This window comes from Taeniopygia guttata, chromosome 8 (genome assembly GCF_048771995.1).
Source record: "Taeniopygia guttata chromosome 8, bTaeGut7.mat, whole genome shotgun sequence".
NCBI lineage: Eukaryota > Metazoa > Chordata > Aves > Passeriformes > Estrildidae > Taeniopygia > Taeniopygia guttata.
The window spans coordinates 23,480,477-23,500,976 of NC_133033.1; the positions used below are offsets into that span (position 1 = coordinate 23,480,477).

The 20,500-nt window shown below is 46.2% G+C and overlaps 1 protein-coding gene across 1 annotated transcript in view; it reads left to right on the forward strand.

Annotated features, from left to right (window-relative positions):
- The first annotated feature begins 988 nt into the window (after positions 1 to 988).
- The window catches only part of LAMC1 (laminin subunit gamma 1), a 66,362-nt gene continuing 46,850 nt past the window's right edge, over positions 989 to 20,500 (forward strand). Inside the window, exon 1 of the mRNA XM_032749673.3 lies at positions 989 to 1,526. Within this exon, the coding sequence (XP_032605564.3) occupies positions 1,136 to 1,526 (391 nt within the window). The 5' untranslated portion in view covers positions 989 to 1,135. The remainder of the gene's footprint in view (positions 1,527 to 20,500) is intronic.

The following is a 20,500-nucleotide window of genomic DNA, read 5'->3' on the forward strand; positions in this document are numbered from 1 at the left end:
AAATTACAGTAGCTGAGGTAGGTCCCCTCAGATCTGCTTAGGACCATGTCCTTGGATGGCACAAACCATCCAGGCTTGGCATAGCTTAGCTGGGAACACACAACCGTTTTTTTTCGCATTTCTCAAGAAGCTTTTTTTTTCCCTATGAAAAGCATTTAAATGAAAAAAGGACCTAGTGGTGGTGGTGGACAGCTGGCTGAACATGAGACAGTGTGTGCCTAGGTGGGCGAGAAGGCCATGGCCCCTGGAATCAGCCAGTGTGGCCAGCAGAGCCAGGGAAGCGATTCCTCCCCTGCAGCCGGCACTGCTGAGGTGCCCTGAGGGCTGTGTCCACTTTTGGGCCCCTCCGTTCAGGAAGGACACTGAGGGGCTGGAGCGTGTCCAGGGAAGGGAACAGAGCTGGGGAAGGGCCTGGGGCACCAGCAGCAGCTGAAGGAGGTGGTGGGGCTCTGCCTGGAGAAAAGGAGGCTCGGAGGGACCCTGTGGCTCTGCTCCCTGACAGGAGGGGACAGCCGGGGGGTCGGTGTCTTACCCCGGTAAACAAGTGACAGACAAGAGGAATAGTCCTAAGCTGAGCAGGGTTCAGGTTGAACATTAGGGAGAATTTCTTCATAGAAAGGGGGATTAGACAGTGGAAGGGACTGCTCAGGGAGGTGTTGGCGTTCCCATCTCTGGAAGTGCCCAAATAACAATTGATGCGGTGTTCACGGCTGTGGTCTGGTTACCAAGGCAGGGATCGCTGAAAGGTTGCACTCGACGATGCTGGAGGCGTTTTCCAACCGGAGTGATCCTGTGACTGTGTAAAAGCGCAGACCGCGGGGTGTGCGGGCGCGGAGGCGCGGCCAGGCCCGGCGCCCTGCCTGGTCCCTCACTCCGCGCTGCGGCCAGGCAGGAACGCGGCCGCTGCCGGAGCGGGCCCACGCCGCCATCGCCGCTTTAAGCCGGCGCATTCCGCGGGGCGGGGCAGCCCCGGCCCGCACGCTGCGGGACTCCGCTCCCGGCCTGCTCCGCGCCCGCCCCGCCTCGCCGCGCCCCGCCGGGCCTCGCCCGTCTCAGCCCGCGGCCGGCGCGGAGCGGTGGCACCCGGCGAGCGAGAGAGACCCTGCGTGCCCCCGCTGGCTGCCGCAGCCCCGCCATGGGGGCCGGCGGCGAGCGCTGGGCGCTGTGGCTGTGGGTGCTGTGGCTGTGGGTGCCCGCGCGGTGCGGCGCTGCCATGGACGAGTGCGCGGAGGAGCGGAGCGGGCGGGCGCAGCGCTGCATGCCCGAGTTCGTGAACGCGGCGTTCAACGCGACCGTGCTGGCCACGCACACGTGCGGGACGCCGGCCGAGGAGTACTGCGTGCAGACCGGGGTCACCGGCGTCACCCAGTCCTGCCACCTCTGCGACGCCGCCCAGCCGCACCTGAGCCATGGCGCCGCCTTCCTCACCGACTACAACAGCCCGGCCGACGCGACCTGGTGGCAGAGCCGCACCATGCTGGCCGGCGTGCAGCACCCCACCGCCGTCAACCTCACCCTGCACCTCGGTAAGGACGGGCAGCGGGAGGGGGCCGGGGCACCGAGGGGAGAGCTGGCCCGGCAGCAGCGCAGGCCGCGGGTGACCCGCTGCAGAGCAGCTCTGCGAGCAGGAGCTGGGAGTCCCGGTGGACAGCGAGCGCCCACGGGCATGCCCTGTGCGCAGTGGTGTCCCCGGGTGCCTTAGGAGCAACACAGTCAGCTCTTCCAGGGCGGATCCTGCCTCTGTCCTCAGGCCTAGTGAGGCACATCTGGAATGCTGTGTCCAGGTCCGGGCTCCTTAGGACCTGGAGCAGGTCTAGCAGAGGCTGTGGAGATGATGGAGGGACTCGAGCATCTCTTTGTCGAGGTGGGAGTTCAGCTTAGAGAGGAGATGGCTGAGAGGAGCCCTGTCTGTCCCTGTCTGCAGGGAGGGCTCAGAGGCAGAGGCTGGGCACAGCATACTGCTCCCTGGGACCCAGCAATGGGACAAGAGACCATGGGCAGAAATGGATGCCCAAGAAGTTCCACCTGAACACGATGAAGAACTTCTTTCCTGTGCAGTGACTGAGCACTGGAACAGAGGGTGTGGAGTCTCTCACTTGGAGGTATTCCAGACCTGTCAAGACACAATCCTGTGCCACGTGCTCTGGGATGACCCTGCTTGAGCAGGGAGGTGGGACCCAGTGACCCACTGTGGTCCCTTCCAACCTGCCCCATTCTGTGGTTCTGTGCTGAAAGGCCATCTGCACACCGGGCATTGCCGGGGCCCTGCCTGGGTGAGTGCCAATAAAAGCAGGCCCTGGGTGGTCTGGTGTTCAGGGCATGTCATCAAATCCCCGCTCTGCAGGTCCTCAGCCATGTTCACCGGGTCTAAATGAATGCTGGATGTGCCCCGTGGTTGTGTTGGGATGTCCTCAGCTAAGGGTCTGGCCCTGCGCTGGTTCTTCACCCCTCAGCTGATAGCTTGCTCACATTTGCTCAACAGTGCTCGGTAAACTTGATTTTCAGCATTCTCCAGTGAATATTGCAGGGTTGCTCCTGCAGTCTGCATCGGCGGTGCTGTTGGTTTGTGAGAGGAGAGGCCATGCTGCCAGAGGCAGCTGGATGTGGAGCAGATTGCAGTGATCACGTCCCACTCCTTGCACTGGGAATCATACAGCCATTTAGGTTGGAAAAATAGTAGAACTAAATTGTTCCTTGTGAGGGTGGTGAGGTTCTGGCACAGGGAAGCTGTGGATGCCCCATCCCTGGAAGTGTCCAAGGCCAGGTTGGATGGGGATGGGTCTTGGAGCGACATGGTCTAGTGCAAGGTGTCCCTGCTCATGGCAGGAAGTGGAATGAGATAAGCCTAAAGTCCCTTTCATTGTATGATTCTGTGAAAAGACCTTTAAGATCAAGTCCAACTGGTAACCCAATGCAGCTGAGTTTAGGATTGGATCATGGAGTTTTCCAGACAACAAGCTTTGGATGCAGGTGGGAGATGTTGGTTTGAAAAGTGACAGGCACTGTGGGAAATCACGTGTAGAAGGGCACATCTGCTGTATATTCTCCTACCCCCGGGGCAGCATTGTCCTTTAATTGCTGGGTGCATTAGACGTGTCAACAGCTGCTGAACTGTAACAGCCAGTCAAAAAAAGAAGGTGAATTTTCTGATTGGTTGTCAGTTCCAGAGGTTTCTTTGGGGTGAAGTATTTTAGCCTTCACTTTGGTTTGTGGACAAGCTTTTATTTCTGTTAATTCAGTTATTCTAGCTATCATGACGTGGAGGAAGAGTAATCATTTAAGAACTGGAAGACAAGCCAGCCGAGAGAAAGTTGAAACCACAACTTATTATCCTCATATCATTAAATCAAGTAAATATTAAAGAAAGCCCCACTGTAGCCATTCACAGCTTCTAATCAAGAGCAGCTGTTGAGTGTTTAGTATCAATAACAGTCTAATTCAGGGTAAAAATGGTGTTAGGGCTCGGAGAGCTGGATCTTGTGAGAGCTTGTACCTGCATTGGTGAGATGTAGTTGATGGCACAGAGTCCTGTACCAGGGGTCACCTGATGAGCACATCCATGTGCCCCAGAAGCCTCTCTGCCCTGAAGTGTTTCTTTGTGTTTGGAGCTTCAACATAAACATACCACATAAGCTTATCTAATAGTCCCTTTTATTTTCTTTTCTTTGTACATTAGGAATTTTTTTTCCCAAAACTCCTGGAAAGCAAAGATTTGATCTCAACTTCTTTTTTAATAACAGTCATTGTAGTTCTCATTATCAAGGCAAGACTTACAGACCCATCTGTAATCCTGCTGTCCTTGGTTTTGTGTATTCATATATATATGGGTGTTCTTTGAAAAACAGAACTGGGAGCAGTGTTCTGTGTTCTGGGCTTTGAAGAAATGCACACATTTTGCTGAAAACATCTGCATCTTCAAAATAACTGTAGCACTGCAGCACTTTCACTTGTGTTCCAGGTTTGTTTGCAGGCTCTGGGAGCTTTGGGAATTTGCTTTGCCATGTTTTTTGAGTAGAGTACAACTTTAAAGCAGAAACTGCCTGATCGACTTTGATATATTCGAGGGGTTTTTTTTTTTTGGTCTGATTTTTCCTAGTTAGGTTTTTTGGGTGGGGTATCTTTAGTATAAAGGCTTTTAAGAATCAGAAGCTTGTTGTGGGCATAGTGGTGGTGAAGTTGGTTTTAAGATGACAGCAGCAAAGCATTTATCTCTCTGCACTCACGCTGTGTGATTCTCTGTGTTGCTGAGTTTGTGGCAGGTTGAAGAACTGTTGAGTACTGACAGTGCCTTTTTAGCCTGAAATGGCCCAAACTTCTCTGCAGCATTGCTCTTCCCTACTTTTGTGAGGTCTTAAAACCATCTTTGAGTGAGCTGCTGGGTGCTGCCTTTGGGATCTGTGTGCCTGCAGGCACTATGGTCTGTGGGACACTTAATTATTGACATCACTAAGAGAAAGAGGCAAAGAGCTTGACAAGTACTTATGCACTCGATAGGACATAAAGGCATTCTGGAGCACAAAGCCCTTTCATGCAGTTAGTTCTGCTTGGTCTTTGAGGATTAAGCTCTGTGCTCAGACCTGTATCCTTATTTAATGCTGCAATTGCCTTAATTTCTGAAAGTGTTGGTGGCCTGAATGTTTGATGCTGTTTTGCACCTGGTCAGGACCAGCTGCACTGACACTAGGTTACATGTACATGCTGCCCTGTGCTGAGTTTTTTGGCAGTTTGAGACGTCTCGATTAACATCCAGAGATGTTCAGTCCGTGTAGAACAGCATTAACATTTTAGAGGGGCCTGCAAAAGGTCAATAAGAACTGCAGGTCTGTTGCCAACATGTGAATGTGGATTTCTTTGAATCTCCTTATAATGTGCAGTTCAAAACAAGTTTAAAAACCTTTCGTTTTGGGATGAGCTGCCAGCACAAAGCCTGATACAGAAAAACACAGCACAGATCACTACTACTGAATTAAAGGCTCAGATCCTGGGAGGGTTTGGAGATAACATCTGTGTCCAGAAGTTAGGGTGCTTGCTCCCTGGGGAGAGGGGAATTGGGGTAATTACCACTCCCTGCACCAGGAACATCTGGAGTTCTAAAGGCTATTTCTCTTTGTACAGAGGATATTAAGACCCAGTAAGTAAGATGCCTGGAGACATGAATTTGCACGGGTGTTTCAGGAGATGGGGGAGCTGAACCTGTTCACAGGGTGGTGTCTGGATAATTAGGTCAGTGAGTGAGAGGAGGGAAGAGCATTGCTGTGTCCTTTTTTCCGCATTACTTAAAAGTGTCTCTTGGCTTCCCCATTTTCCATTTCCTCAGAATTTATTACTTATTTAGACTTGACCCAGCCAGTCTTTTTTTTTTTTTCTTACTGCTCTCCCACTATGCTCCCATATATTCCCAAAAAAAGGAACTTTGAGGCAGTGGTGCCAGCTTTCCAATAGAAGATGGAAGCCAAGGCCCTACAGTGCGTTGTCTGCTTTGTTTTTGAAGCCAGGGTGTCACGTTATTTTTACTGTCAGTGCAGTTTGCTTGTCCTGGGAGCACTGGGATAGTTCTGGCACCTCCCCAGTGCTTTGTGTGCATATGCTTGAGCACAGCGTTGCTGTAGACCCCTGACACACAGAAACAACACCCTGTGTTGAAGATGCTCCCTTGAACATTGGAAGAAGGGGAAAAGAGACAGCATGGAGGTACATGGAGTATTTTTGTTACTGGGTGCTCTTGTTGGGGCAAAGGTTTGTATTTTTTCAGATATCATATTATTTTTCAGAGAAGATTCGCACTCTTTCCTTCTGCAGCTCTTACTTTTGTGTGCTTTCTGTTGTTTCTACACTTTTTTTTATCCACTTCTACGTATACCTTTGTGTTCCCTTCCCAACCAGCTCTGCTAGAGCCACCTCTCATTTTTCCCCACCACTTTTACTTTCTGGCCAGATTTGCTTGATTTCAGTATTGTGATTTGTGACTATCCTGGTGTTTTGTTCCTTGGACAAAGAGGAAGCCTCCTCACATGCTGATGGCTGTTCCATGGTGAGGTGACTCGGTCTCCCCTGAGAGCAGCCGTGCTTTTATCAGCAGCCTGCGAGCTCAGAGCAGTTCCAGTTCCTGGGGCAGGTGACTGTCCACTGCATCTCAGCAGGGATGGTGTCCACATGTGCTTGACTGATGATGCTGATGGGCTCAGCTATGAATTCAGGACTATCTGGAAGGCAGAAAAGATCAATTCCTTCCTCTTCTGTCATTGCCTCAGAAGAGGAGATTGTTTCCTGCTGGAAGCAGCCCTCTGGTAGGCTGCCTTTCAAGAAGAAAGACGAAATTGCTGGTTGTCTTGGTTAAAAACGTGTTGGCTCCTGAAATGCTTACTACAGACCAGCCTGGAAACTCAGGTCACCACACTGGATGGTGTCATATATATAAAGAAAAACTTGTGAATGCTGTTGCTTGCTAAAGAAATGAATTACCCATCTGCTTCACCTCCCCCTTTTCTACCCGCTCAGTCCTTTATTTGGCTCTGAGGAGAGCGAGGATGCTTGGTTATATATACTTTGCCGGCAAAGCATGGTTTGAGGCATGACTGCCATTTGAAGGCATTTACAAGGAAACCCAGGCGAGTTGCCAGTTCTTGTGCTCAGGCCTGGCCTGATTTGCCTGTTGTTTTTAGCAGACGAGAGGTTTTTTTTGAGTATAGAAAACCAGCAGTTTTTTTTCTAGGAGGTAGAGCTATAAAATGTTACTTCAATCAAATAGATAGTTTACAGGACTGGGATGCAGTTGCTCTGTTTTATTCAGTGCAGTGATGCCCTCAGTTTGCCAGTTATCCCATTAAAACTTTATGAGCCTGTGGTTTGCTGCTTTCCTTAGGGAACCACCATGGTAAAACCAAGTGCAAGCAAGCAGGGTGCATGCACGTGAAGCTTTGCCTAGTGTAGCAGCAATTTCAAAAGTCAGAGGTAATTAAGGCGTTGGGAGGGCATTTCCAGCTCCAAGGCTGGTGGTGTTCAGGGCGTGTCGGGAGCCGGGGCTTTGCCGTGGTATTTGTGGAGCCCTCGGGGAGACGCTATTTTAGTTGGTCTCTTAAAGGCTTGATTTACATTTTGCAGGTTTCAACACGAGTACTGAAGAGATCAGGGCTTTTAGTGGCCAGCAGTTATTCAGTGCAGTTATATAAAGGTATCACTTCCTGCATACCCTTCAAATTCCCCAAGTTTTTCTCCTGCTCTGTCTCAGGATGCTGATGCCGCTGCATGATGCCTTTGGGAATACTTTACATGGCAGAGCACTTACTTTGGGGGGTGGAGAGTGCTGGAACTTGGTGGTATTTTGCTGCAAAACCAGCTGCTATTTGTGGTGCTTGCCCTGAGTTGGTAGAAGAAATAGTTGCAGGTTTTCACACACTCAGTTCCTTTTGTAGGTTTAAACCTTCCAAACAGTTTACTGCTCAGAATTGTTAGAGTGCTGAAAAGCTTCTGGCTTATTAGGGACTGTTTCTCTTGTAGCCTGAGGCTTTGGGAGGCTCTTGCAGCCTCTCTGAGTCTGCAAGTGAAAATCCCAGGCTGCCGCTTCCCACGGAAATGAGAAACGGGATTGCTCTGCAAACAGCACTTAGAGAAAAGAATTGCCAGTATAGATGGATGGGATGGGAAACTTGGATCTTGGGTTCACCATAAGAAGGGCTGTGAGCATTATGCTTACCACCTTTGTCTGGCTAAGACCTCCTGCTTGTATCCTGGGGCACAAATTCAATGCTCACTGCCACTGGTGAGGCCATGCTGAGTGATTTTTCCCTCTGGCTGCACGTTTTTCCCATGGGTTAACTGGGATGTGGGATGTAGCATGTTAAATGTCACATCTTAAGTCACCATCTCTGGTCTGTAATAACCCTTGGAAACTCACCCCGGGCTGCTGCCCCCCATGTGAGTTCTGGCATGCAAAGAACCATTCTAGCCTGCTATTACACATCTCTTAACTGTGAGATCTTGCTTATTGGTGGCTATCACGGTGTGTTTTGATCAGAAAATAACATTAGTTTAATAGTTCATAATGAATTGCACAGATCTTGCTGGGTCTGTTGTGCCACCACACAGAAAGGAATATGTTTTCTCCCCCAGATACATCATAGCCCTGTGTGTCTCAAATTAAGCTTTACAGCCTTTAAGTCAGGGATGAAAGTGGCTGCTTGTGTTGAGGACATCACTAGCTGTGTTTGAAACGCTTTGTAAAATTAGGATAATCTCTCAGCCATTTCCAAAGGGTGTACTGGGGATTGCTCTCATTGTCCACAGCATTCCATAATTAACGTTGGGTTTTTAGCAGTGTGCTGGTGATGTTGGTTGTCACATCAGCACTGATGAGAGCTTCAGACAGCTGCTAACAAACCAGCTGCTCCATGAGATCAGAGAGCTGCTGCTAGTAGACATGTGCAGTTGTCAAACAGGACCAGGAATACTGAGAGGAGAGGCTGCCTTTTGTAGCTTGCTAGACCAAAGGTACAAGCTGCTGGTAGGTAGCCTTGGTGGGCTTTTAGGTACTTTTGAGGTAAAACATAATTTCTAGGAATTACTCTCATGTAGAAGCTTGGAAAATGGTGAAAACTCATCAGCTGTAAGATGATCTGAAATAACAAGGCAATTTAATTTAAATTTAAAGAAAGCCTCAGTCTTTCTTTCTACCAGCCCAGCCCTATTTGAGAGAACTTTCACCAAAAAAACCCCAAATTCCCACCAACCCCCTTGTATATTATTCAGTGGTCTTCAGCATTGTTTGAAACTGGGTGGCAAAGCACTTTTTGTTTCCATGCTTCTACTTGTTTTAGATATTCCAGTGTGATAGTCATCAAAGGGCTGTTTCCAGTGGTAATCATGCCTGCAGTTCTGACACAACACAGCTGTGTTCAGCAATGGAGAATTAAAAAATTTCCTCTTTTAGAAATAATTTCCAAAAACTATCCAAAAACTATTATTGGACTTCTATTTTTTTTTTCTCCTTTGGTAGGTAAACTAGTACCATCTTGTACATGGGAGGTGCATTTCCAGGGAGTGTGAGGCCTGATTTGTACAGTTGTTTGGGGGTTTGGTGTTTTTGTGGGGGAAGGGGAAGACTTTTAAGATGTTTGTAGAGATGATATATTGAGAACTTGAAAGACACAGGGTTTGTGGGTTCTTGGCTCAGCTTTCTGCAAGGTTCTCATTTTTGCTACAGACTGTGGTGTACTTGGAGAACTGCTTGTCTGTCTTGGCTTTGTAGTGGGTCCTGTGTTTTACAGGAGAACAAGGTAAATGGTTATTTCATCCTCGGGGGTTTGAGATGCTCCTGTGGGAAGGGCAGGGTGCAGAACCAGAGTTAAATGGCTTCAGGAGTGGCACCAGGCCTGACCCTTCCATTGCTCTTAACCCTCTGTAATGGAAAGATCACCTCTTAAAAAAAACCCAAACCTCCTTAAACCTATCAAATATTAAAACCTGCTTGACAGCAGGGATTGTTCATCACATGTGTGTTCAAGTGGGCAGTGGCTGGCTGAGCATGGTAGCCCTTGGTTTCCCTGTGAGTTGGCTGAAATATTCATTCCTTTTGGTGCTCCAAGGCTGAGGGAGCACTGTGGAGTTTGGGCTTGGCACCAGCCCACTTCTGAGCACTCTGCTTTCTTCTTACAAGTGGTTTTTTTTTTTTTTTTTTTTTTTTTTCAAAGAGTGCTTTATAGCTCAACCTACTTGGCATCAAAAAAGACCTTGTTCCTACAACAGTGAGCAGCTGCTTGTGCAGCATGTTGCACTTGGTCCAGTTTGGTTTGTTTTGGTGGGAGGAAAATATCAGGGCCACTTAACAGGTTGTTTTTTAATTTTTTAAAATTTTTTCCCTTCCCTGTATACTTTATTTCAGGAAGGTGAATCTTTCTTATCTTTAAATTAAAAGATAATGTGTCTTGCAGTCTTTTTTTAAGGGAATGGTTGCATTGAACCTCTTCAAGAGGGATAAAGGACTGTTTTCTTGGTGCCTTCTTATACTCCACAACCTTGTAAATACAGTATAAGTCATATACTTTGAAAAGCTCAGTTTGTTTTGGGTGTATCTCTTATTGAGATTAGTGGAATGAAAAATACCATTCCCTTCTGTAAAATGTACTATCAAAATGCTTCCTGATGTCAGTTTTGTGTGGGGCTGTTTGACTGAGAGAAAAGAAAATGTTCATGTCCTGGGTCAGCTCTGATTACGATGATTATTTATAGTTCTTTCATCTGCAGTCCTTTGCATTCTCCCATCTGCTGGGATATTGCAATGGGATTTTCTTCCCAGCAGCTTGCAGGGTTGGTCCCTGGGGAGCAGCCCTGGTCAGGCTGCCCTTGCTTCTCAGCTTCTGAAAAAACGTGGGTTATTTATGAGGATCCAGTGTGTCTCCCTGTGTCCTGCTCCTGGCTGTGGCTGTCAAGGTGCTGAGCTTGGCCCACAGCCTCCTTTTATTGTGTGACAGCAGCTGCTGCTTCCCTTCCAGCTGATGCTCCCCTTCCAGCTGCTGCTTCCGCTGCTTTCCCTGGCTGCCTTCCTGTCTCATGGCTCCCGCTGTCCTGGCTGGAGTAACACAGGACAAGGGATTTCTCAACACTCAGTCTACTTGATGAACTTGTTAACAAGCTGTTGATGAAGTCTGTGGTTGCTCAAAGCTTGCAGATCTGTTTACTGTCCCCTTTTTTCCACCTTCCTGAAGCTCCCTGCAGTCTTCCTGGCTTTCCCCTCCTTCCTAATCCTGTATTCCTGGTGCTGAGATGTCCCTGGGCTGTGCAGAGTGGGGAGGTAACTCCCTGGGATGAGGTTTTTTAGCTGAGATCTCCCACAGTTCTAGTCCTGGCAGCAGCCTTGGCCTACCTGGGTAGCATTGCTGCTGCCCTTTTACACCCAATGCTTTATGCACGCGTACAGACAAGGTGCTGGTGATATCTGAGAAATAGATTGCAAGTTCAAAATCCATAAATGCTCAGTATTCCATAGTTTCTCATTTTGCACGTGTTAGGGACTGGACAGGGATGGGAGCCCCGCATCAAAGGGCTGTTACACATTTTCCTCAATTGAAGCCTTTTTTTTTTTTTTTTTTTTTTTTTGTCATAAAAACAAATGTGTGTCTCTGTTGCTTCCCAGCAGGGTTGTGAAGAAGTTATTAAAAGCTTGGAGTAAAGAGAGTTGGGGCTGCAGGGATGGGGCAGCTGCTGCAGAGCCAGTGCAGAGCGAAATGTGAACTCTAAATAAAGCGACAACCCACTACCATTGTGCAATATCTACTTAATGAAACTTAGTTTTTGCCCTGTTTGCCCTCCCTGCATTGCTCTTCTGGGGTGGCAGGTGGAGCTGGGAGGGTTGCTGGGCACTGGGATAGCTTCTGCGCCCTCCATCCGAGCTCTGCAGGCATGAGTTTACTGATCAAATGACCGGCATTACACGAGTCACTGCCCTTGTGCTTTCTAAGCAGAGTGACTCTGCACACATCCCTGTGTGCTCTGCCCCTTTCTCACACCCTCCCTCCCCAGGGCCAGCCCACATTGCAGGAGGGTGGGCAGAGACAGTCCTGGGGCAGCTAGACCCTCTTTCCTTATGGAACAAAGCACAGATTATTCTGGAAGTAATGATGCAGAGATGAGCTTTTCCAAAAGCTTTGCAGCACTTTTAGGAAGCAAGGGCCTTTTTTACTGCAACTTAAGATGTATTTTCTCTGCCACATATTTCCTTGTAGCCTTATTTTCCTATACTTCCGTTCCTTTAAGATGTAGGAGCTGTGTCAGGAGAAGCCCACTTCTCTTTTGGGAAGCCTCCAACTTTTTGGGAGATTCTGGAAAGGCTGTGAATCATGAACTTGGGGTACTCCTTTGCACCCCACATTGGTTCTCTCAATTCCCTGGCACTCTGTCACCAGTTTTTGAGTACAAAGCACGCAATTTAATTAAAAAAATAATCCAAGAGGCATTGTTAGAAGATCTTTAATTTGATATCCAATGATACCTTTAGATCTCTGTAGGGAAATGCATTTTTCTATGGCTCTGAAAGTACAAGGGTAGCCCTGGGAAAGAATATCACAAGATTCCCAAAGCCAGGTTTGTTGCCTTTCTGTGCTTTGATTTTCTACAAGTTCAAGCAAAAACATGGCAATAATATGGTTTTGTGATGGTAAGTCATGTTTTGCTCATAATTCATAGCCCCATCCTGTTGAAGATTCCTTGGAGCAGCTATGGTGCAGCTGTGGCATTGGCAGTTCACAAGCACCACAGTCACCAGCTGGGTACAGGCCTTTTAAAAACTCTTGTGTCAGGGAAGGCACTGGGCTAGTTTTGTGGTGCACTTGAGGCAGTTGGCTCTGGTTTTGTTGTAATTACTCACCAAATTAATGGTTAATTAATCAAGGATTTGGATATGCAGTTAGAACAGTCCTGTGGTCTGACACTGATCTCTTCCTGGACAGTGACACTAACTATTGTGTGGAAAAAGTTAAATATGTTTATAGGAATCTCAGTTCTTCCTGTTGTGAAACCTTGTACTGAATATGTCTCCTCGTTAATTTGTCTGTGAATTTATCAGCTTATTCATATCAGCCATTCAGTCTGTTTTGTAACTTCAGGGCTGTGGTATGTTCTTTTGTGAACTGTGTGTTAGAACATTAACATGCTGCTCTGGTGGGTGGGAGGGACCCTGTCTTCCAGCCTTTCTGTCCTACAGATCCTGATTTTCTTTATTGCTATTACCCAGAAAAAGTCAAAGTTGACTTGAAAGCAGTGGGAGGGAATGAAGTGTTTTGAAAGGATGATCCCATGGATGGGAGCGGTATTGAATGCTGGGGTACAGAGATGGGCTGTGGGAAGAGAGGTGGTTCAGCCAAAGGGATAGAATTTGGAGTTGTTAATCTGCTTCATTAGAGCTGTGTACCGGAAAGTTTGGGCTGTGCCTGGCTAAATGGTGTGAGGCTTTGAAATTCCCAGCAGTGCTGGCAGCCCGCTGGCGTTTGTCCTCCTGCAAACAAACACACAGCTGCTTGGACCAGGCATCCCTGTGCTCAGTGCCCTGCTGTGTCCTCCAGCCCCCTGCAGAAAGCTGCTCTTGGCTTTCGGGGAGCCACAAGAGACCGGTGGGAAGAGACCTCCAGGAAATGAGTTGGTGTTGCCATTGGACCCATGGAGGACACAATGTGAAGGGTTTGATTCACATCTCTGCTCTGTGTGTGTGATATGTGTAACAGGGTAAAGTGTTCTCTGTTGCACCCCTCTGAGGAGTGACATGGGTGCTGGCTTCCTTAAAAATTTTGCTGGTAAGAGTCTGGACTGTTGTTGTGGTTTGACACTGCCCAAAAGCCAGGCACTCACAAAAATCATTCACTTCTTTTCCTCTGCTTTAGCTGAGCAGAGGAGGGGGGAAAAAACCTGAAAGGCTAAATTATAAGGATTAGGAGAAAAACACTGTAAGGGCAAAACAAGATTTAAATTTAAACAGTATAAAGAAAATATATTATTAACAGAATTAAAAGTGGGTAATGAGAACTAAAATAAACCTTTAAAACACGTTTTTCCCCCTTCCAGCCCCTCCTTCCTTCCCACTGACAGCGCAGGGAAACAAAACATGGGGTCTTCAGACAGTTTGTCATTTCTAAAAATATTTCTTCAGTTCGCTCAGGGAGAGAATTCTCTTTTGCTATGCTGTGGGGTCCTTCCCATGGGAGAGGAGTTTTCTGTGAACTTCTCCAATATGGTTCTAATTTTCATGAGTATAGTCCTGCCTGACCTGCTGGGAGTCCTCCCACAGGAAAAATAGTCTTCCCAAACTACATGGCATGTGTCCTTTTAGTTCATGGGGTGTAGTCTATTAAGGATGAGCTGTTATAGTTTGGAAGCAAGGGTCCTCTATCTCTGGAAGCAAGGGCCTTTCTCTCTCCGTTTGGGTCTCTAGAGCTTTTCAGCATCCCCTCACTCCAGCATGAGCACCTTTTCTCATGGGCTTCAGGTGGATCTCTGCATCCCCCCCATGCACTTCATGAATTACAGGAAGCGAGTTGTTGTATTATAGTCCTCACCATGGCTTGCAGAAGAATCTCAGCTCTGACATTTGGAGCACCTTTTTTACTCTCACTGACCTTAGTGTCACCATGTTGTTCTCCTCATGTATCTTCACCTTTTCCTTTTATCTGACATAGGACAATGTTGTTACTAGGTTTATTTGTTCTCAAGCTCTATCAGTTGAAAAGTTCTTACAGGGTTTTGCAGTGCTGAAAGGTTGATCTCATCTGGGCTCCTTATCGGGGAATTGCTCGCTGTGGTCCCAGTTAAGGGTGTTGTATGTTCCTCATCAAGTTACATGATGTTTGGCTACCCTTGGGAAAGAAGTGGCAGTTGCTTCAGTGGTACTACAGGGTGTCTTGTCAGGTCTAAAATAAGAATAGCCTCAAAAACAAATAAGAAAAAAATCCATGGTGGCTTTCCACATGTCCTGCTTCCTGAGCTAGATGCTGAAGCCACTTCTTTGTTCTTGCATCTGCTTGCAGAGAAGAAAGAGCCTTTAGGCCAAGTGATCATGGTTTGCAGAGTGGAACATCATATGCTTTTTATCATAGAGGTAATAGTTAATTAATTAAGTTCTAGTAGCAGAGGTTTGCTTTGAAGTGTATACAAGCATTAGTAGTTAAAAGAGCGTGTAACTCCTGGGTCTGTGTGCTTTCTTTGCATCCTTTAGAAAGGCATGTTTAAAGATTCTGAAGGGGAAGATTCATATTGTTATTGGTCGTTTTGAATCAGTAATTAAAAAAGGATTAATAAATAATTGCTAAGGAATTCCTGAAACATCTTCATTTTCTGTGCCTAAAGAAATACACACCACTGGTTTTCTGAGGTATGTTATCAAGGTAAAACAATCAAATCATCATTAAACTTCTTCCTTTCAGTACTGAACAGGAACTAAGAAGAAAGATGAGGACAGACCTTTTAAAAGTGATAGAACAAGGGGTGATGTTCTTAAACTAAAGCAGGGCCGATTCATTTATATATAAGGAAGAAATGAGGATGGTAGAACAGTGGAACAGGTTACCCAGAGAGGTGGGGGATGGAAGCGTTCAAGGCTGGGTTGGATGGGGATCTGAGCCGCCTGCTCTAGTTGCAGATGTCCCTGCTTCTTGCAGGGGGTTGGACTGGGTGGCCTTTAAGGATCTCTTCCAATCCAAACTATTCTGTAATTCTCCAGAATGAAGTAAAGCCATAAGGATGAGCTGGTGGGGGCTTGGATTTTCTGTCAGGAGCTGCTCCAAGACTTGCCATGTAACTTTGTACTGTATTACCAGACCATTTTTTGTCCTGGACACCTGCTGCTTTCCCTCTCTCTTCTTCCACCACCCAAGGCTTTCATGCTGACAGTCGTGCTTTGTGTTCAGTTGCTGTGACAACAGAGTACAAGGCAGAAGCATTTTGTGTTCATGAATCATGCAATGCCCTTGCAGAATAGCTGTCCTGGGGCTCAGTGGAGTGCTTGAAATCTGGGCAGCAAGGAATGAAGGTGTGACTTCACAGCCTCTGAGGTACACTGTGTCTCTCAGCCCTGCCCACTTATTGCAGCTGGGGCCAAGGAATCATGCAGCACTAGGCTGCTTACTTGCTGGCTTAAGTGCCAGCAGTTAATTTGATGGAAAGATAACATTTTGGTGGCCTTGGTGATACTGAGGTGCGCCTGGGGCCAGGTAAGTGCTGGCTGGTGGGAAAGAGGCACCAGGATGCACAGCCTGGGGACTGGGGACATACACTAGTCACAGACAATTTTGGAAACATCCTAAAACTTTTTTAGAAGAGCTCCTGTGATGAGAATTGAGGAAGAAGTTCCTCCCTGTGATGGTGGTGAGGCCCTGGCACAGGCTGCCCAGAGAAGCTGTGGGTGCTCCATCCCTGGAAGTGTCCACGGCTGAGGTTGGACGAGTTGGAGGAATGTGGTCTAGTGGAAAGTGTCCTTGCCCATGGCAGGGGTGAAACAAGCTTTAAAGTCCCTTCCAACTCAAACAGTTCTGGGATTCTCTGATGCTAAGACAAACTCAAAAGTGTGGACTTTGGATTATGAGAAGCTACTGTAAGCATTCAAAACTCAGACTTCTATAAAAGGAATTTGAAATTTCCACTTTTATGTCTTGTGTGGTAAATGTCGTTACCACAGTCTTGCACATGGGAGCAGCTCATTAGGTGAAGCAAGAAATGAGAAAAAGGTTGGGAGAGATCAGAGAACATTTCTAGGGGAGGACTTTCTAAGAAAAGACATTTATGTCTGTATTTAAGTTAAAAAACTGAATTCTTGCAGAGTTTTACTTTATACAAAACCTCTTTATTTGGAGATTGAGCTGTCCTAGCTTGTTTTAGCTGACTTTGCATAAGGAGTAATAATAAGATATGTTTTTTTAAACTGATAGCCCACTAAATGGGCCAAGTGGTATTTATGCATTTGCTTGACTAGCCTAGAAGCAGATTCAAGGGCAACAGATAGATTTAGACTAAAAAAGATCTAGACTAAAAAAAATAACTTGATAAATGGTGCACTTATTTGTCTTTTTAAAGCTTTTCATCACAAAGAGCTGTTAAAAAATGTGGAAGTAAAAATTTCCCATAAATCATGCTGAAGATGGAGCTAGTGCATTCCAGTGCAATTAAAATTACAGGCTTATTCATTTTATTCATTTTAGAATTAATAACACAAACTGCAAATCAGTAACTTGCTTTTCAGTTTGTGAGTTCGAAGTTCTCGTGGTGGTGGATGAGATAAAACCCACAAAGGAACTGTGCACCCATTGCATATTTAAGAGTTAAACATAAGGAGAGAGGGAGGCTGAAGTGATTTGGTTAATTGCTAAAACAGCTCTTGCTGTTGCATCAGCATTTCTTTCTTTTCATCTCTTAGGAAGCTTTTCAACAAAAGTTGGCATATGTGTCTCCTAGAAGGAGGTTTTCTTGCAAGTCACCTGCTACCTGTACAGAGCTGCTCTTCAGAGACAGCCAAGGAATGGTGATAAATCTTTGCAGTTTATAGTTACAAAAATGGTAATGCCTTCTGGTTTTGGGGACAAAAAAAAAAGTGTTCTTTGATCCTGCAAATGAATTATATTTATTGGTCCTAGAGAGAAGATTGAGGGTTTTTATGCAACTTTCACCTACTTGCTTAATCTTCCGGGTGCCTGGAGGAATGGAAAACAAGTTTAGCATACCTGAGGGCTTTTCTTACTGAGGTCTCCCTTTGGTGTGTGTGCTGCCCACACAGAGCTAAAGATGAGCAAGAAAACCCCCAGAGCAACACATTTTTGCATGAGTATGCAGCAGTTCCTGCCCAGTCTACTCTTGCTGGAAAGATCATCTGCTGACCTGGAGCTGCCTCTGGTGTGCTGGGAAGAGGTACTGAGATCACCAGTGGGGTGTGCAGGTTGTGGGGGTGCTTGTGTAGAGTGTGTACCAAGGACATTTCTGGTTTAATCCTGGTTGGAAGCAGAGCATGTGGACAGATGCTCTTCATCAGATCAGGCAAAGCTCCTTTGCAAGGCCGGGCACAGCATTGTAGTCCCTCTCACTCACATTTGGGGGAAAGGTGGGGAAGAGTCAGCTCCCTCCTCCCCTGATAATGCTTGAAAGCTGTCCCCAGTGGGCTTGGTTTCAAAAGCAGTGTGAAGTCCCTGGAAGATGTAAGCTAAAGAGTCTTGCTGGGGCTTTTGGAGTGCTGAGCCTTCCTTCCTGCTGGGAGAGACTGAAAAACCTCTGGATTTTTGATGCTGAATGCATTCTTACCTCCAAAGGCAATGAGTTTTTGAGTGCTCTGGAGCAGAGTGTCTCCAGCTCCAGCACAAGTTGAATCCTGCCAGCAAGGCAAGCAAGGGCTTGTTGGCTAAAGATAGCGTGCACATATGTACACAGGCCAGGGGGGTTACAGAGCTCTGCAAGCACTCTGATTTACAGTCATCAGACATCCTCAGGAAAATTAAAGGAACCAGATGCATCCAATAAATAATGAATCATTTAAGATCAGCTTTATCCTTTATAGCACCTATTCTCAATGGCAGCCACACTGGGTGACACTGCATCACATAAGCATATAGGGCATTGACCTTTGCATCGGATTCAACTCTGCCATGTGCCCCCAGGTAACCAGGCATCGGTTTTGGCATCTCTCCTGTCTTTGAGGCCACTATATGTTTGTAATTCAGTAATCCCTGCAAATCATTTGGGCTGCCTATGGTTGTGGCTTGTGCTCATGTTATTTGGGCTGGCCCGAAGAAAGTTCTGTTCAACTCTCATTTAGTTATACTTCCCTTAGATTTATTAAATAGTTGTCTTTTGCATGTTTGGAAAATGTTAAAAATAGAGCAGTCAAAGCAGGGCTATTTGTTTGTGCTGACAGGTTCACTGAAAGCTGAAGCATGTCTTGTATTTTAAGAAGCACGAGGTTTTGGAAGGAGTTGTGCTCACTGATGGTCCTCTTGACCCTATACTAAGGAGCTGCTTTTCTAAGCTAAGAGACTGTGTCTTGGATAAATTGGGGTTCAGTGTGCTACTATTCACTAGGTCGTGTGATTATCGTAAGTAATTGAGCTCAGCATTTCTGAATAATTGGGGGTTTTTTGTCAATTGCTGTGCAGGCATATATAAGGGAACAAGGTACAAGTGATCATACTGAGGAAAAAATGACAGTGCAGAGATCTGCACCATACAGAAAACAGGTTTTTGCAATTTCCCTTTCCCCAGTAGTTGCAACTGCTGTAAAAACCAAATTCTTTGTTTTCAGGACCCCTAACTTTGCCTAGCTTGCTCCAGATCAAAGCCCTGCCTTTCAGATGAGAAGGTAAAGGCAGGCAAGACCTTTACTTGGTGGGATTCTTTAACTATGAAGCTATGTCTGTCCCCAAACATAAACCTGAACCACAAGTATCTCTGGCCATCATGGATGCATAGACAAGATTCCAGATGTAAATAGTGCATGGAATGATGGCGAGTGATTTCCTGGTTCTCCCATCTCAAGCTGTTTTCTTTACAACAGCTGTCAGCTGTTAGTATCTGCATTTTGTCATTGTGGAAATCTCAACAGTGACCACACAGCTTTTATTGCACTGTGTCTGGTGGTGTGAGCAGATACACAGGCTTATGTCAGGTCTGCGTGGGCACTTGCCAGGTCTTGTCCTGTATCCATCTGTCTGTCTCTTGTGCAGCTGTGAAAGTCACCTGTAACTCGTGTGGAGTTGCAGTTCTGTGGGAAACTGGAACGTGGAACAAACATAAGGGAAAGGTAACAAGCAAGAGGGGTTGTGCTTTTTTGTTTTCCTTTTTTGTTAGCCTTCCTCAAGTGGTAGGAATAAGGGGAGGTTTTCTGAAGTTCAGGTTTTGGCAACATAGTGATTGCTCCCTTCTGCCTTCCATTGCACAGCACAGATGTCTTTTTTGCCTCCTTGTCCAATGAGGATTCCCTCTGATTTAGCAGGATCATCTAATCTTGATAAAAAGAACTGGGTTACTTCCTGTTGCTTACTTGTTGTGCCTTTGTTCCAAAAGTGCTTTGTTGGCCGTGGTTGGTGTGTGGCAGTGCTGAGGCTGGAGCTGGTGGGAAGCACTGCTCCTTGACTTCACATGGAGCACAGCTAAAGTTGTTCAGAGTGAGTGCATACATGTACTTTCCATCTTCAGAATTTAATTGAAAAATGATTTTAATATACGTGGAGATTTTTAGTTGAAGAGCAATCAACTTTCTTTAAAAAAATAGTGGGGACTACGATTTTTTAATGAGAAAATGCTGTTATGCCGAGGCTTTTTTTTGGAGTTCGAGTGAGTAGCATGCTTCTGTAAGTCTTTTTTTAAAGCTTCTATTTATCCTTGTGGTCATAAGATATGAAGTAGTCACTGCCATAGGTCACAATATTTCTGTGCTAAATTTGGGAATATAACTGGCAGCTTGCATTTTCCCTGGGAACTTTGTTGTCAGGTTGGTACAGCAAGCTTTAGCTCCTTAGCTGTCGAGGGGAAAGAGGTTCTTCATTCCATTCCTTTTTAATATTTTTCTTTTTTGCTTCCACTGTATTTCTGTTCACCACCTTTTCCATAGCTGTGGAAGACATGGAGACTTGAAGTGGTAGAGCTGTTGTAGCCACTTGGTTTTAGCGTTTGTATTAACTCTCGTGTCCAAGATGCCCTTTCTTCTTTGTGGTTTCTCACTGTGTTTTGCCAAACCCTTGTATTTCAGAGCTGCTTCCTGCTTGTGGCTTTGTACCAGCTTGGGAATCTCCACATAATTGTTCTTTGCTTTTAGTGTGTGATAGAAGCAAAACTGTGCGGGAGGTGAAAGTGTAGAAAGCAATTAAAATCTGTGAAAGAGATCCAGGGGGTTTCCGTGTTTCTTTCCAGCTTTTTGAATATGATTATTCTGCATTTAAAAACCAACAAATAACACTATTTTATCTTTCCCCCTATAGTATTATAGCTAGTTAAATTTTTATTAAAAGAAATAAAACTAAGAAAGGCAGACCCAGCGATCAATGGT